This window comes from Lissotriton helveticus, chromosome 3_1, assembly GCF_964261635.1.
Source record: "Lissotriton helveticus chromosome 3_1, aLisHel1.1, whole genome shotgun sequence".
Lineage (NCBI taxonomy): Eukaryota > Metazoa > Chordata > Amphibia > Caudata > Salamandridae > Lissotriton > Lissotriton helveticus.
The window spans coordinates 1,244,313,761-1,244,331,432 of NC_136061.1; the positions used below are offsets into that span (position 1 = coordinate 1,244,313,761).

Here is a 17,672-nt window from a genome sequence, read left to right on the forward strand (position 1 = left end):
TGATGTTCTGGACCACATGCATGAATCAAATTCTTTTAATTTCTTTTAAATATCGGAAGGATTAAATACTGTTTATGAAGCAAAGATGTAATGTATCTTAAGCATTGAGCTTTGTCTTTCTCATTTTTCTTTGGATTAAAATATGGGAGAAATGTCATTTTATAGGCTTTTGATGTGCTGTAAATGGAGAGATTTTCTTATTGGTTATCCAGAACCTTGACAGCAATATTCTTAGCTTGTGCATTAATAAACATTTCAAACTAGCATATTACTGATTTATACTGAATTTGTATGAATATTGATCTATTTTATTGTGATGTACTTAGGTAAGAATGTGCATTAAGGACTAAAGATTAGATTACCCAAAAGACTGCAGTTCATCAAGAAGTAGTCTCACTACTGTAAGAAACATAATTCTCCAAAACAAACAACGCTTGTGTTCTCAAGTGAGCAATACCTCTTCAGGCAGTCGGAAGGGATGACACTTTCATCCAACAGCAGCATGTCACAACAGTCTCCAATTTTAATAGCAGCACTAAAAGCATAAATGTGTGCCTTTGAGTGCGTAAACTGTATAAGACCAATGACGCAGCATGCATTCCTCAATTGACAAGAGTAATTAATCCGAAACCCATAATTTCAGGTTGTTTCCCGCCTCAAAGGCAATTTGTCAACGTTATCAAGCACAGTAAGTTTTTTTGTGAAAAGAACAGGATTAGTTAAAAATGTCAAAAATAGTATCACGATAGGTCAGAAATCAAAATTAAATTCTACAGGATGCATTAGCTATGCACAAGGGTTTACTTTTCCTGCTGCACGTAAGAAAGCTAGAATTCTATTGTAGCACAACAAATCAATGCTGTGATCGAAAGAGAAAATGGCATTGCCATTTTATCTTGTATTTACTAGAAGGGGAACGTCTTTAGGCAGAAGAGGCAACATCATTTTACATAATAATCAGAAAAAGCACAGGTTATGTCTGAATATTTAAAGCAGTAAAGCCAGAGGAAGAAGGTTTTAAAATGTAATTTTGTGTTAAACCACTTCGGTGTAATCTGTCAGAGCTTAAAAGTAGGACTCCAAACAAAACTTATACCAAAGATTACTAACATGTTGCAACTCACATGTACAAAACAGCGCTAGCAGACAATAGTGTGTCCAAAATGGCTTTTCTACTGAATCCTGCAGACAGTTAAACGAGTCTTACCTGATGTTCTGCATGAATATTGTCCCCAGTTGGCCAGCGGTGCTTGCTGTTATTGTAGCCTCCTCCTCCGCTTCCTCCTCCTCCAAGTTGCTCACCGTGCTGCCTCTGAAAGAAGTAATCCACCATTGCGTCGTCTTGAGAGCGACCTGCCACCCCGATTGATCCAGGGACAGGACTGGAGTGCTGTCCTGCTGCCAGTGCCTGATTCGGAGCTGGCTGTTGCTGTGCCTGAGCCCCTGATCCAGATGACAACACAACAGGCATGGTGGGATTAGCTGTATTGTGAGTGTGGTGTTTCAGGTGGGGGCTGAAGGAGTCCTGCCAAAGCACTGTTTTTCCCTTCAACACACATGCAACGCTCATTCCACCAACACCTAAAAAAATAAATAAATAAGTGTTAAAAAAAAAAATGCTAAGCGAGGTAATTTAGAACTTACAAGCCAGGGGATGACTCACCATCTACATCACGAGCCGTATAGAAGAACCATGACTTGCAGTCGAACCAAAGAGGTGTGCTCTACTGGTTATGTTATAATGCGGGGTACCTTGAGACCTATGTGTTAATCAAGGCTTTGCCACTTGACCGACAAAGCTGCAAGTTGGGTTAGGACATGTAACCTCCGTCGAAATTAAAACAAGTTTAGAGTACCGATCTATGTAATTTACTGTCATTTCATGATCTTGAACGTTCTTAATCCACTTCACTATTTGTACATTAGATAATTTCACTACAAATAGCTACATAAATCATTATTCTTATACGCAGCATACAAGAAATGCTTAACTCAAGAATACAATAAACAAAGCCACTTTTACTGAAAAAAACATGATCATCATTAGCAAAATGCCTAACAAAGTAAACAGAAGTGCCCACAACGATTCACTTCTAGTGGTCTGCTGACATTTTAAAGAGGATTGGAGTCAACCCATGCATGAAATGGGACAAGCAGAAATCTGTTGGTTTTAAACAACTAGCTAGGATGCATTATCTTTTCACAAGCAGGGGGGAAAACAAGCATTGGCATAGCCAATAGGTCTCGCTTTTGGGACCTTATAAGTATTTAGTTATGCAGCACAATATCCTTGGTGCAACAACATCAACTGTTGCATGGCTAAACACTTATAAGGTCCCAAAAGCGAGACCTATTGGCTATGCCAGAGGAGGTAAGATACACTCATGTCACTTCGGAGATTGCCAACAGATAAAACTGAAATATGAATGGTTAAGACTTTCACAAACTATTTATGTATCTGTGTACACTCAAATAAACGCAACTCTCAATACAAGCACATTTTTTTGTAATTTAGACAGTGGTTTTAGTACTACACTGCAGAAACCATTTGTTCATTAACCTGAGAATAACAAACGATAGAGTAAAAATCTTGAAAGTTTCTAACAAGTAACATGAAGCTGGTTAAAGTGCTCACGTTTCTATTTCCTTTAGTTTATCAGGACTGTAAAATGTGATCTGCAGGTAACACAAGGACGTTTCAACAGGATCATTAACCTACTAACCCAGGTTATGTAAATACAATCCCATGACCTACACGTTACTGCTTTTAAGCAGGTATATTAACCCTCTATGCTATTATATGACGCTTCAAACCAGTGATCAGAGGGGACGTGCACAGCTCTCCAGCAAATGCAGTAATCAGCAGAGATAACCTACCACTTACAGGTCTTAAAAGCTACTGGATACTCAAATATCTATGCAGCAGGTGGTTTAACGTAGTACAGGCCTGAGACCCTATTGGTCTCTTTTTTCATGCTGCCAAACATTAAAACATCTCTACTCAGCAAAAACAAGAATTAAAACCTGGGTAACAGTAGGACAAGCAAGACCAGAAGCAGGAGGGTCAAAACTAGGACAACCAAAAAGTACCAGGACCAAAACAAACAAGGAGTATGAGACCAGGCCCAGAAGGACCAAGACCAGAAGTATGAACACAAGAGGGACCAGTACAAAAAAACTACACATGGACTAGGACCAGGTGGAACACCACCGGGACCATGTAAACCAGCATTGGGAGGCAGTGTCCACCATTGAGAGAGACTTGCTTTGTCGCATCACAGCAATATCTCCAAGTAATGAATTCAAATGACTTATGCTACAAATACACATTTATATTTTGTTGGATTGATTAGGTTTAAGTAAAGTAAAGTCCACATTTGTAAAGCGCACAATCACCCGTAAGGGTCTCTAGGCGCTGGGGGCCGTCGGGAAGATTAAGCGAGCTATTGCCCAGAGTCACATGGTGCTGAGCTAACCTGCCGCCGGGGATCGAACCGTGGTCCCCAGATTCCAGCGTCAGACGCCCTGGCCGCGGCGCCACACCTCTCCTTCGTTTACTGAACTTTGCTGGCTATTTGATAAATGATTAACTGATTGAAAATACTATAAATTTAACAACAAATCTTTATGGTTTGAAATCATCACTCCATCGTTTTTGCGGAACCAAATGGGTTTCGCTGTACCTTTAAGTATCTGATTTGAATGACCCCCCCCCCCCCAGTGCGCTCTATCACTACTTTAAAGTGGGGTAATATAAAATTGAACTGAAGAGGGTGAAGCAATATCTACGATACAATTTGGCTACACAATGAAACTTTTAAGCATGTATGAATTCTTCAATACGTATCTTTTTTGCGACAATAATCTATGTAGCATTTATGTACTGTTATGCTTTTCGTATTTTTCTATTCAAGATTCTTTTGTAAATCTTTGCTATGTTGTACGGGCTGCACCAACCTCTTAAAAATAAGAAAATAACTGAAAGTGAGTTTTAAAAAATACATGATTTAAATGCCACTTCTTTAACCCCTTTGCTGCTGGCCCGTTTCCGCCGCTGTGCGGTAAACAAACTAACAGGGCGGGGCTGTGTCGAACCCCAGTCGTCGTCAGCACACGAGCACCGCGGAGCGTGACGGCTGGGGTTCGTTACCAGCATGCAAGGGGTTAATAATCCGATTAAAAATAAAAGGTTGAAAAGGGCTTGCCAGGGCTCAAACATGTGACCGTCAGGTTACGGACGGGTAGATAGCTGGTGTGGAAATAACACGGTGAAGGTGAACCCATATCACGGAGTGCAGGGTGTGTGGAAAGACCCTACATAAAACAGATGGAATTCTGTGAAATTCTAACATCGGGAAACGGTTCTACTTTTACCCAATAGATGGCACCCTTGACCTCTTCAGGAAACCAGTGCTGTGAAAGCACATTTAGCTGTGAATATAACAAGAGCACAAGAAAATATTGGCGTTGTTTGAACAATCTAGGACAGCGGTAACGGTGCGAGCATCAAGGTTGTGGTGATCTTACAGGTCACAAGCGCTCTAGATGTACTAAGAAGTACAATGACCAATAACGAAAGCATATCTGGTCAAGCGCTCAGAGCAGACAAAGAGCCGCGCGGCCGTGAAAGGGACGCGGCCGCAAATGTGCTTAGTGGGAGGGGGGGGGGGGATAAAAAAAAAAAAGAGCATGATGGAAGGGTGCCGCGAGGAAAGCCAGGCAGGGAGAACACAGAAGGGAGTGGGGGCCAAGACATGCGCTGCCGACGAGAGAGGAAAGCCAGATGGCGCCTCTGCTAGTAAGCACGCGCCTGCGCGAGTAACTGCAAGCTCTAGACCGCCACAAGCAAAAGCATGCGGTAGCATTTTCTAAAGCCCATATACTAAATGTCTCACCAGAGCGGCGTATGTGCTGGCTTAGGTAAGACCTAAAAAAAACATGATTGGAGGTGCACTCCGTATTCACAAAAATGTTAGATGTGAGACGGGGGGGGGGGGGAGAAGGAGAGAGAGAAGGAGAGAGAGAAGGAGAGAGAGAGGAGAGAGAGAAGGAGAGAGAGAAGGAGAGAGAGAAGGAGAGAGAGAAGGAGAGAGAGAAGGAGAGAGAAAGGAGAGAGAGAGAGAGAGAGAGAGAGAGAGAGAGAGAGAGAGAGAGAGAGAGAGAGAGAGAGAGAGAGAGAGAGAGAGAGAGAGAGAGAGAGAGAGAGAGAGAGAGAGAGAGAGAGAGAGAGAGAGAGAGAGAGAGAGAGAGAGAGAGAGAGAGAGAGAGAGAGAGAGAGAGAGAGAGAGAGAGAGAGAGAGAGAGAGAGAGAGAGAGAGAGAGAGAGAGAAACGATTCCACCAAGCTGTGCCGAACTCAGACTGGCACTCGTGATAATATCCACCACACACACAGCACAGAGCACTCGAGTGGTCAGGAACTCCTTACTTTTAATCAGCAGACGCATTTCGACACTTTCTACCTTTCTCAAGAAGAATGAATGAGACGAACATAATCACATGGTCAGTTTAAAAGGCCTCATGAAATGTTCTGATTGGCTGATAGGGGCACGACTCATACCAGAGAAAATCACCATTTCCATTCTGATATATCTGTGGTCGCCATACTTTAGTGACATATATTGATCTGTTCAACTCATTAGAAGTGCATATATAAATAATTTAAGAAAAAACAAAGGTTAAAGTGATGCTTTAGTTAGGTGAAAATGTCAGTTACACATTACATTTTTTTTTTTAAACTGAAATTAAACTGAAGTAATTTTAACTGCCGCTCCTGCCATGCACAATGGCATCCGCGAACCATTGCCCATTACTGATCAGACACAAAAAACTACATAAATGAAATCCCTACGGCTGCAGTGGCACTGAAGATCATGCTATATGCAGACAACATCATGTCCTCCTAAGAAATATCTGTGCCAGTACTAATTGTAATTAACACAAATACAGTCTTCAGTTACAAAATAACCTGGTCAACGTATGAAGCAAATGCATATGACTGCCACTATAGACAACTACATTTGTGCCATACCATTCAAGTGGATTCCCTACAAGTTCAAATAGCAAGGTATACTAGTGAGTAGAGACCTCACTTGTATTATCGAGGATTGTTGATCCTTATAGAATAGATGCAAACAGATTTTCAACAATGGAAAGTGCTGCATGTCTTCCTATGGGGTCAGATCAATACTGTCAAGATGGTAGAAGCCCCCAGATTCAACTACATTTTTGGCATGAATAAATAACCGTATATAGCCGTGACGCAGCTCCGAAGTCTGGACAACTCATTACATATGGGGAGGTGCAAAACCCAGACTGGCTGTAGCTAAACTTCATTCTACAACAATCGCAAGAGGTCTCAGACTAGATATGGAGTTCAAACATGGAGCCCCATCCACTCTCACAAATTGCGTACACTATTTTACCAAAGAATTTGAGACCCCGTCTGAATGTCACTACAATCATGCACAAAACACTACAGGCCACAGATCCTCCACAGAGGTCAGAAAGAAACAATGACCCACTAAGCCCCGTTCTGGCCTGCTCAACAGATGTTTGAACACGCACATACAGAAAACTGGGTTCCAATGGCTTTCTACATAAAAGTGTGCCTATCTGGGACAACTCTAATATAATCACTGCACACACACACCCCTATCCAATGGATCTCAGAGAGCATCTAAATATTAGATATGTTTGCAGGAGGCCAATTTAATACATTCATCCAACTGCGACATGATCTTGGCTTACACTGAAACCAGCTCTGGCCATACCATCAGATATGGCACTGTATTACACATACATTTGAAAAACCACCAGGTGCTCTCACACACTCCACAGTTATCTACTTAACTAGAGCAGTTAGTGTTGTCCCCACCTTTTTACAGTAAAGGTGCTCTCCACTGTAAACAAACCAAGGAAAAATTAACCCCCATACCTTTTTTATTTTTAGAGAAAGGCAATCATAATTGTGATACAGTGGGTTCCTCAGACCCTGGGAACCAGTGTCGCTACGCCTGCTTCACTAAAGATAGCTGTTGCCTTGCTAGGTGGGCTGTTTCCTCTGCCCTCTGTTAAAAAACATTGTTTCCCATCTTGCACCCTCTCCTTCGCGGACATCTCTCAGACGTCCAAACTAAGAGCTCTTCTGCTTACATTTTCCTCTCCCATGGGCCCTTACCAAAAGGCCAAATGAAACACTGGTACACATGCAAGCAAGGAAAGATAGTAAAACAGCCATACCTGGGTTTCAGTCAGACTGAATGGCAGCCAGTTGCTTGAAATTAAATGGGGACAAAACAGAAGTCTTGGTGGTCGGTAACAATCCAGTATTCTGGGAAAAACTTAACTGGCCCTCCGTCTGTAGGAGAACGTTTACCTCCCAAATGACAAGTAAAAGGTTTGGTAATCACCCCGGATAAATATCAATACAAGACTTCCCAGGCAAGGAACTTTGCAGCCCGCTGCTTTGAAGAAGACTCTGAAATGGCTCACAATGGAGGCCTGAAGGACAGTGAATCATGGACTATTTCTTTCTCGCCTTGATTACAGCAACTCTTTATCTAAGCAGCCCAATGTTTTTCATTAAAAAAAAACTACGAATCATCTAGAATGCTAGGGCACAAATACTCCAGGGTATTCCTATAATTTAATTAACACACGTGGCACTCAATACTCTTCACTGGCTGCCATTAAGCAGCAGAATACAATTCAAGGCACTATGCCTCACACATCGGGTCAAACATAGGTGGTCCATGTATTCTTAATCAGTTTGTTAATCCCCATCGGGCCACTAGAGATCTCCGGTTAAATAACCTAGGCCTCCTTCTTGTACCCAGAGTTAAGAGAGCTGGTTCGTAATCCTAACTCACTGTAAAACTCTGGAACACATTACCTACTAGCCTGAGACCAGTTGACAACTTATTACGTTTCTGAGAACAATTGTAAACATATCTTTATGCCGTAACATTCACTGCTCCAGCTAGGGCACAAAGCGGTGGGAAGCCCGTGTTGGGTAGCCATGAGCTCTACAAGACCTGATTAGAACTAGTAATGGGCTCATCGGTTTTGGTGCGTTGCCTTTTTAAACCCGTTTTTTTCTAACCATCCCAATTTGCGTGTGTCTACCCCCTGGTAAGGAACCACTAGGATCCTCCAATCCGATTCCCTCAGGCTGCACTGCCCCACTCTAAAGTTTGAATCAAATGAATCAATTACGTTATGTTTACTCTTTTTCTTCGTAGTTAAACTGTCCATTTTACACTTTTAATCTCATGTCACGCTCAATTCATTTTACTCAATATTTCACGGCGTGCATTTGATCACAAAAGCTCAGGAGTCCGAGATAGGTTCCACGTGCTGTGATTTTATTTTGGCAGCCCAAGGCATTTCGAGAAATTTAATTCCCTTCGTCAGGGGCATCTACAAACACAAGATAAATTTTTTTTAGCTAACATGTTTCACAATGTGAAATACTCAATAACATTTCAGCAAACATTAATCAGTTGTGCAACAAAAACGTTTTTACAAGCCTTTTGGAAAACAGTTTAACCCACGTTTAGAAACACTTTAGTTTCCGCCTTGATCTTACCCCTCCCCTTCAGTACTTCATTTCCCTAGGTTTTAACCCCTCTTAACAAAATATATTACCACGATTTTCTCTCTTTAACAAGCTTCTAAACATGAACTACTCAGCGCTTACCATGGCATGCGAATCCCCGTATTTATTTAAAATGAGAGCCTCCTCCCTTTCTTTCCGACGTGTCACCACGCTCTGGTACAAGTGAAGTTTTCTAATGATCGCAGCGTCCTCTCTTATATTCCCGCCCATATTCAATGATGGCTAATTATTCATTTCACGTGCATTTAAAAAAGTTCTACACTGACATTAAAAAATACCCCCTGGTAAGACCATTGTATGATACCTAGGACCATTAACATTGCCAGCGCCAGTAGCACTATGTCTACCAACACGGTTATGACAAGGCAATGGCAGGAATGTAAGCTCTCTGAATTTGGTAGCTGCATTCAATCCAATACTCCCCAGTTAGATCTTAATGTGGAGCTTGCAGAGTCCAGTATAAAGTCATGGCCTACTTTGACCCTCTATGTTTTTGTTAAACAAATTTTCTATTGCAAAGTTACACAGAATCACATCTCACATGTTGAATAAAATATATATATATATATATATCCACAAAAATCCAGGATCCCAATTTGGAATGGCCACACAGAAGCTTGTTGAAACGCTCTTTTATTACCGCATGCTGGTGAACAAAGACAGGAAACACTTCAATTACTTGTACCGCCAAACGCGTTTCGAGAGTCAGCAAGCTCTCTTCATCAGTGGCTTATTAGAGTAAAACGAAGTTGCTGCATTTTCAAATCTTAATAACCAACACCTGCCCCTTGCTGGGCGTGGCCGCACTCGGCCGCCTGGGTGTTGTAGTAAGATTTGAAAATGCAGCAACTTCGTTTTACTCTAAGAAGCCACTGATGAAGAGAGCTTGCTGACTCTCGAAACGCGTTTGGCGGTACAAGTAATTGAAGTGTTTCCTGTCTTTGTTCACCAGCATGCGGTAATAAAAGAGCGTTTCAACAAGCTTCTGTGTGGCCATTCCAAATTGGGATCCTGGATTTTTGTGGATTTGTAGCGGCCCTTCCTGGTCGCGGTAATGGCCCATCGTGCAAAACGACCCTCGCTAGCACCTACCTGGTGTCAGTGGATTTGGGGCAGAAGGGGAGCGACGCTATCCAGGTGTGCACGTGTGCCCGCGCTCAGTTGCAGCAGCAAAGCAGGGTGAATGAAGGCTGTGCTTCACCTCTACCCACATGGGATTGAAACAATTGAGAAAGGTACGAAGTGTGCATCCACTGGGACATTACGTAGCACTGACACTACAACACCCAGGAGGCCGAGTGCGGCCACGCCCAGCAAGGGGCAGGTGTTGGTTATTAAGATTTGAAAATGCAGCAACTTCATTTTACTCTAAGAAGCCACTGATGAAGAGAGCTTGCTGACTCTCGAAACGCGTTTGGCGGTACAAGTAATTGAAGTGTTTCCTGTCTTTGTTCACCAGCATGCGGTAATAAAAGAGCGTTTCAACAAGCTTCTGTGTGGCCATTCCAAATTGGGATCCTGGATTTTTGTGGATATATATATATATATATATATATATATATATAAAAACATTTTTCCATGAGCAGTCTGTGTGCTAACATTGGATGTCGTTTCAATGAGCCAACATGCTCGGATATTTTGCTCAAAAGTTTCATTCATTGAACATATATCTATCTATCTATCTATCTATCTATCTATCTATATATATATATATATATATATATATATATATATATATATTTTAAACACACACGGTCCACACTCACAGGTCCATTTCTCAATTAAGGGCACTCACAGCAATTTCTCCGTCGTTTTTCAAAAAGCCAAAGTTTATTATTTTTGGCGCTGCACAATCATATCAACACTGCATTACTGTGGTGGCCATCTTGAAATGTCAAATAAGCGCTTGTTACAATCACAAGAATCTGCTTCAACTTATGTAGATAGAAACAATATGTTGTTGCTATAGTAAATAAACATTATATATATACATTCAGTTATTATTTTAATTTGTATTTCCATATCTATATTTATATAAATAGATTATACCATTAATCGGCTTTCCTTGTTAATTCACAAGGACATTTTAAAGCGCTTTCTTTCTGTTTTTAGTGGCCCATATGTGTGCCAGTCAGTCTCACATTTCTTCACTTTTTAGTATCTCGCCCTGAATGGGCGAAATGTGAGAGTTCAAGTGTTCTTAAGAGAGGAGGGGGTCTCAGCAGGTTAAGAATCATATTTCATTATTCTTTCTCATAGTGGTCATCTCAGCCTATGTGTACCCACATCTCTTCCTCATTATTCAGACCTATCGGGGTCTTGGTCTGCAGCATTATGATGTATCGAGATTCGAGGGTTCTGAGCTTTCTTACCCAATCTCCCCCACGTTCTGACCTGGTTAGCTGATCGAGGATGAAATAAGAGAGCAAGTTACTATTGCTCTGATGTTTCTGCTCATAGTGCCGAGCTACTGGGTAGCTCTGATCCTTTGTGTTGATCGCTCTCATATGTTCCAACACTCTTAGTTTCGTCTGTTTGATCGTGCTGCCCACATATTTTTTACCACATGGGCACACAAGGCAGTATACTGTGAACTCTGAATGGCAGTTCAGAAGTTTGGGGATGATCTTATTCGGTTTACCCGGTACCTCGAATTCTTTTACTTTGCTAGAATTTTTACAGGCCTTGCACTTCATACAGGGATAGAACCCCAGAATCGGGGTCTTCCTTTTCTGTTTGGGATCATGGTGGCTGCTTACCAATAGATCTTTTAAGGAATGTCCTTTTCTATATGTGACTAGTGGGTGACTAGATATTAATTTCCCCACTATGTTGTCAGACTGTAGTATGTTCCAGTTTCGTCTCAGAATCTGGAATAGCTCAGGAGACTTCTCTGTGAAGTTAGTTATTAGTCTCACCTTCGTGTCTCTCGGTTTCACCCTGTCTATCAACAGTTCATTCCTGGTTGTAGCATTGCTCCTCTCTTCTGCCTTTTTCAGCACACCATTACAATATCCCCTTTTGAGGAACCTCTGCCCAGATTCTGTTCTAGCTCTTGCAAACTCTTCTTCAGTGGAGCAATTCCGCTTTATGCGCAGAAATTCTCCCAGGGGAATGTTATTGACTACACTCCTTGGGTGGTAGCTACCAGCATGAAGGATAGAATTTCCTGCTGTAGGCTTTCTGTATAGGGATGTCTCAATTTTACCCCCCTGAACGTAAACTCTCAGGTCTAGGTAGTGCACCTCTTTTTTACTGATGTTGCTGGTGAATTTTAGATTTAATTCATTATCATTGAGAATCCCAATGTACTGTTCTGCCTCATTCTCCGTTCCGCGCCACACTATGAATAAGTCATCAATGTAGCGCGTCCATAGCACTATCTTTTCCACCCATTTTTTGTTGTCATCCGCCCAGGCCACGTGCTCCTCCCACCAGCCCACGAAAAGATTCGCGTAGCTGGGGGCGAAGCACGTGCCCATCGCGGTCCCCTGTTGTTGCAAGTATAGCTGTCCTAGGAATAAGAAAATGTTATTTTTCAAACAATATTCTGCGAGTTCAATCAACATGCAGTTATGCATCCTGTATTTCAATGCCCTCCTGTCTAGGAAGTATTTCATGGCTTTTAGTCCATCCTCATGTTTTATGGAGGTATATAGGCTTGTTATGTCCAATGTTATTAGGACAAAGTCTGTTTCCCACGCAATGTCCTGAATTAGCCTCAAGAAATCTTTTGTATCTCTAAGATACGAACTCAAGTCCCGTACTAGTGGGGCCAAGAAATTATCAATATATGTCGAGGTCTTCTCCAACAGGCTTTCCTTAGCCGATACAATGGGTCGGCCAGGTGGCCAGATTTTACTTTTGTGGACCTTGGGCAGGTGGTAAAAGGTCGCCAGTTGTGGATATTCGCATTTTAGGTTCTTCCAGTCTTTGATATCCATTATCCCCTCCTCTTTCCATTTTGTGATGAGGGTGTGAAAGTTCTGAATGCTTTCATTGAACCTTTCTCTTTTTACTGGGGAATAATGTTCCAAGTTCTTTAACTGTGACAGTGCTTCATCCTCATATTGTTGTTTGTTGAGGATGACCACGTTCCCACCTTTATCACTTGGCTTGATTACGATATTACTATCTTCTTTCAGGCCTTTTATCAGCGTCCAGTCTGTTTTACTCAAATTTCTTCGTATCCCATTAAATTTCTTTTTTTGTAGGTCCTTGATTTCCTCGATCACCACTTCTTGAAACGTATCTATAGCATCATGAGTGGCTTTTGGGATGAATTTGGATTTAATGGTCATCATGCTTTTACATCCGAGTTGCTTTATGCCTTCTTCTTCCAGCATTTGTGTTAATTCCGGTGTTCGTTCCTCTTGAGAGCTTGCCTCATCTGCTAGTTCTCGTGCTACACATAAGGCTGCAATGTCTCTGCCTGTCAGTGCATCCAAAGTTGTAGATTCACCGGATACTCCTTGGTCATTCATTTTCGGATGTAAAGTGTGGATTTTTAAGAGTTTGACTTTTCTTACGAACTTGTACAGGTCTATTCTCGTTTGAGTATAGTCAAAAGATGGCGTGCAGAGACATTGCAGCCTTATGTGTAGCACGAGAACTAGCAGATGAGGCAAGCTCTCAAGAGGAACGAACACCGGAATTAACACAAATGCTGGAAGAAGAAGGCATAAAGCAACTCGGATGTAAAAGCATGATGACCATTAAATCCAAATTCATCCCAAAAGCCACTCATGATGCTATAGATACGTTTCAAGAAGTGGTGATCGAGGAAATCAAGGACCTACAAAAAAAGAAATTTAATGGGATACGAAGAAATTTGAGTAAAACAGACTGGATGCTGATAAAAGGCCTGAAAGAAGATAGTAATATCGTAATCAAGCCAAGTGATAAAGGTGGGAACGTGGTCATCCTCAACAAACAACAATATGAGGATGAAGCACTGTCACAGTTAAAGAACTTGGAACATTATTCCCCAGTAAAAAGAGAAAGGTTCAATGAAAGCATTCAGAACTTTCACACCCTCATCACAAAATGGAAAGAGGAGGGGATAATGGATATCAAAGACTGGAAGAACCTAAAATGCGAATAGCCACAACTGGCGACCTTTTACCACCTGCCCAAGGTCCACAAAAGTAAAATCTGGCCACCTGGCCGACCCATTGTATCGGCTAAGGAAAGCCTGTTGGAGAAGACCTCGACATATATTGATCATTTCTTGGCCCCACTAGTACGGGACTTGAGTTCGTATCTTAGAGATACAAAAGATTTCTTGAGGCTAATTCAGGACATTGCGTGGGAAACAGACTTTGTCCTAATAACATTGGACATAACAAGCCTATATACCTCCATAAAACATGAGGATGGACTAAAAGCCATGAAATACTTCCTAGACAGGAGGGCATTGAAATACAGGATGCATAACTGCATGTTGATTGAACTCGCAGAATATTGTTTGAAAAATAACATTTTCTTATTCCTAGGACAGCTATACTTGCAACAACAGGGGACCGCGATGGGCACGTGCTTCGCCCCCAGCTACGCGAATCTTTTCGTGGGCTGGTGGGAGGAGCACGTGGCCTGGGCGGATGACAACAAAAAAAAGGGTGGAAAAGATAGTGCTATGGACGCGCTACATTGATGACTTATTCATAGTGTGGCGCGGAACGGAGAATGAGGCAGAACAGTACATTGGGATTCTCAATGATAATGAATTAAATCTAAAATTCACCAGCAACATCAGTAAAAAAGAGGTGCACTACCTAGACCTGAGAGTTTACGTTCAGGGGGGTAAAATTGAGACATCCCTATACAGAAAGCCTACAGCAGGAAATTCTATCCTTCATGCTGGTAGCTACCACCCAAGAAGTGTAGTCAATAACATTCCCCTGGGAGAATTTCTGCGCATAAAGCGGAATTGCTCCACTGAAGAAGAGTTTGCAAGAGCTAGAACAGAATCTGGGCAGAGGTTCCTCAAAAGGGGATATTGTAATGGTGTGCTGAAAAAGGCAGAAGAGAGGAGCAATGCTACAACCAGGAATGAACTGTTGATAGACAGGGTGAAACCGAGAGACACGAAGGTGAGACTAATAACTAACTTCACAGAGAAGTCTCCTGAGCTATTCCAGATTCTGAGACGAAACTGGAACATACTACAGTCTGACAACATAGTGGGGAAATTAATATCTAGTCACCCACTAGTCACATATAGAAAAGGACATTCCTTAAAAGATCTATTGGTAAGCAGCCACCATGATCCCAAACAGAAAAGGAAGACCCCGATTCTGGGGTTCTATCCCTGTATGAAGTGCAAGGCCTGTAAAAATTCCAGAAAAGTAAAAGAATTCGAGGTACCGGGTAAACCGAATAAGATCATCCCCAAACTTCTGAACTGCCATTCAGAGTTCACAGTATACTGCCTTGTGTGCCCATGTGGTAAAAAATATGTGGGCAGCACGATCAAACAGACGAAACTAAGAGTGTTGGAACATATGAGAGCGATCAACACAAAGGATCAGAGCTACCCAGTAGCTCGGCACTATGAGCAGAAACATCAGAGCAATAGTAACTTGCTCTCTTATTTCATCCTCGATCAGCTAACAAGGTCAGAACGTGGGGGAGATTGGGTAAGAAAGCTCAGAACCCTCGAATCTCGATACATCATAATGCTGCAGACCAAGACCCCGATAGGTCTGAATAATGAGGAAGAGATGTGGGTACACAGTGGTCATCTCAGCCTATGAGAAAGAATAATGAAATATGATTCTTAACCTGCTGAGACCCCCTCCTCTCTTAAGAACACTTGAACTCTCACATTTCGCCCATTCAGGGCGAGATACTAAAAAGTGAAGAAATGTGAGACTGACTGGCACACATATGGGCCACTAAAAACAGAAAGAAAGCGCTTTAAAATGTCCTTGTGAATTAACAAGGAAAGCCGATTAATGGTATAATCTATTTATATAAATATAGATATGGAATTACAAATTAAAATAATAACTGAATGTATATATATAATGTTTATTTACTATAGCAACAACATATTGTTTCTATCTACATAAGTTGAAGCAGATTCTTGTGATTGTAACAAGCGCTTATTTGACATTTCAAGATGGCCACCACAGTAATGCAGTGTTGATATGATTGTGCAGCGCCAAAAATAATAAACTTTGGCTTTTTGAAAAACGACGGAGAAATTGCTGTGAGTGCCCTTAATTGAGAAACGGACCTGTGAGTGTGGACCGTGTGTGTTTAAAATATTACGCATCTCACCGTGCGGTAAGGAGGCACCCGGGGCTAAGAGGAGCGACGGATGGTGCAAAGGAGTGACGATATATATATATATATATATATATATATATATATATATATATATATATATATATATATATATATATATATATATATATATATATATATATATATATATATATATATATATATATATATATATATATATATATATATATATATATATATATATTTTTTTTTTTTTGGTAGGTCTGCTTCCCACCGGTCTCTAACTGTAGATGTCTCGATCGTATGATCTGGGTGACTGCTTATTCCCATGCCTCCCCTACCTGTCAGATTACACGTGGACAATCCCCAGGGGCTCGAGAACCCATCATGAGGCATCTTGGGAGTTCCATCCTGTTCCTCCGATTCACCAGTAGTTCCTTCTCCACATTTCAGCGCACCACTGCGCAGCATATTGGAACAATCCTGCAAGATAGTAAACCCTAAAGTCTTGGACACCGAGCCCCTCCAATTCTGTGTCTAGCTTGAGTATGTCAAGTGTTACCCTGCTGTGTCCACCAGCCCATACCAATGAGATTAGGAGGCTATTCAGGGTGTCAAATGTGGCTATCGGAACATTACAGAAAGAGTTTGAGTGTATAGAGGCACCGAGGGAGCATTACCATTCTCGCATTGGCTAACCTTCTGACAGCTTAAACTGGGAGTTTGTTCCAGATTCTGAAGTCCTCGACAACTGTTCCGACATTCAGCGTGTATTGAGCTTCTAGCCGATGGGCTACCTGTATGCCCAGATAGCAAAAATGATCGCTCTTCATGCTAAATCAGACTACCGGGAGGTCCGATGTCTCTCCTCTCACAAGAGCTGCTAGTGGGAAGATGGCTGACATCCAACAGTTGGCACATAAGCCTGACATCGATCGGAAGGAGGCTAACATAGTTCGTAGCGTTGGGATTGCCTCCTCTGGCTGACAGATTTACAGAAGTGTATCATCTGAATATAACGATGACATGGATGCGACAGTCTATGTCAATACCCCACTGGTGCATGTCCCGTCATAACAAATCGCCAGCGCCTCCATCTCAGGGCAAACAGGAGAGGGGACAATGGACATCTTTGTTGTGTGCCCCTCTTGATGGGTAGCGTCTCCAATATCAGACCACCACTCCTTACTCGAGCGATTGGTTGGTAACAGAGGAGTCAAATCTAGGACATGTATTACTTATCCAGCCCCATTCTCAGCAGGACTTCCCACAAGTACTCCCACAGCAAGGTGTCAAATGCCTTCTCAATACTAAAGGTGGCAGCTGCTGCCCAGGTCTTGCTGTTAGCTACTGAGTGTAATGCATGCGAGAGGCGCCGTATGTACATATGCGTCCCTCTTCCTGCATAAACCCACACTGGTCCTCATGAATCAGGTAGGTCACCACTTTACTTAGGCACATTGCTAGGACCTTCGCAAGTAGCTTTGCATCGACATTTAGCACTGACAGGGGTCTATAGGAACACGGTTTGTGAACGTCTTTGCCCGGCTTCAGGATCATGACAATCTGTGCCTCTCTCATAGATTGGGGCAAGGCTCCCACACACTTGGCCTCCTGCAGGGGGCCCTCAAGGTCTTAACTGCACATCAGGGCCATGTAAAAGGAAAGAAAACGACTCACTGGTTCAAAGGAACATTGGTTGCTGAAAAGAAGCGTTGTGAAGTGCTCGAACTAGTGAGGATGTAGACTTATGACACTAGCTAAAATACGTTATACGAGTGCAGTAAACATTTTTATCATAA

The 17,672-nt window shown here is 42.0% G+C and overlaps 1 protein-coding gene across 12 annotated transcripts in view; it reads right to left on the reverse strand.

The window, feature by feature from the left end:
- Positions 1-17,672, reverse strand: part of PUM1 (pumilio RNA binding family member 1) — a 993,892-nt gene that overhangs the window by 929,164 nt on the left and 47,056 nt on the right. For all 12 annotated transcript variants that reach the window (XM_078681891.1, XM_078681883.1, XM_078681895.1 and 9 more), the window contains exon 2: positions 1,208-1,581. In XM_078681891.1, coding sequence (XP_078538017.1) covers positions 1,208-1,570 — 363 coding nt within the window. In that variant the 5' untranslated portion in view covers positions 1,571-1,581. The remainder of the gene's footprint in view (positions 1-1,207; positions 1,582-17,672) is intronic.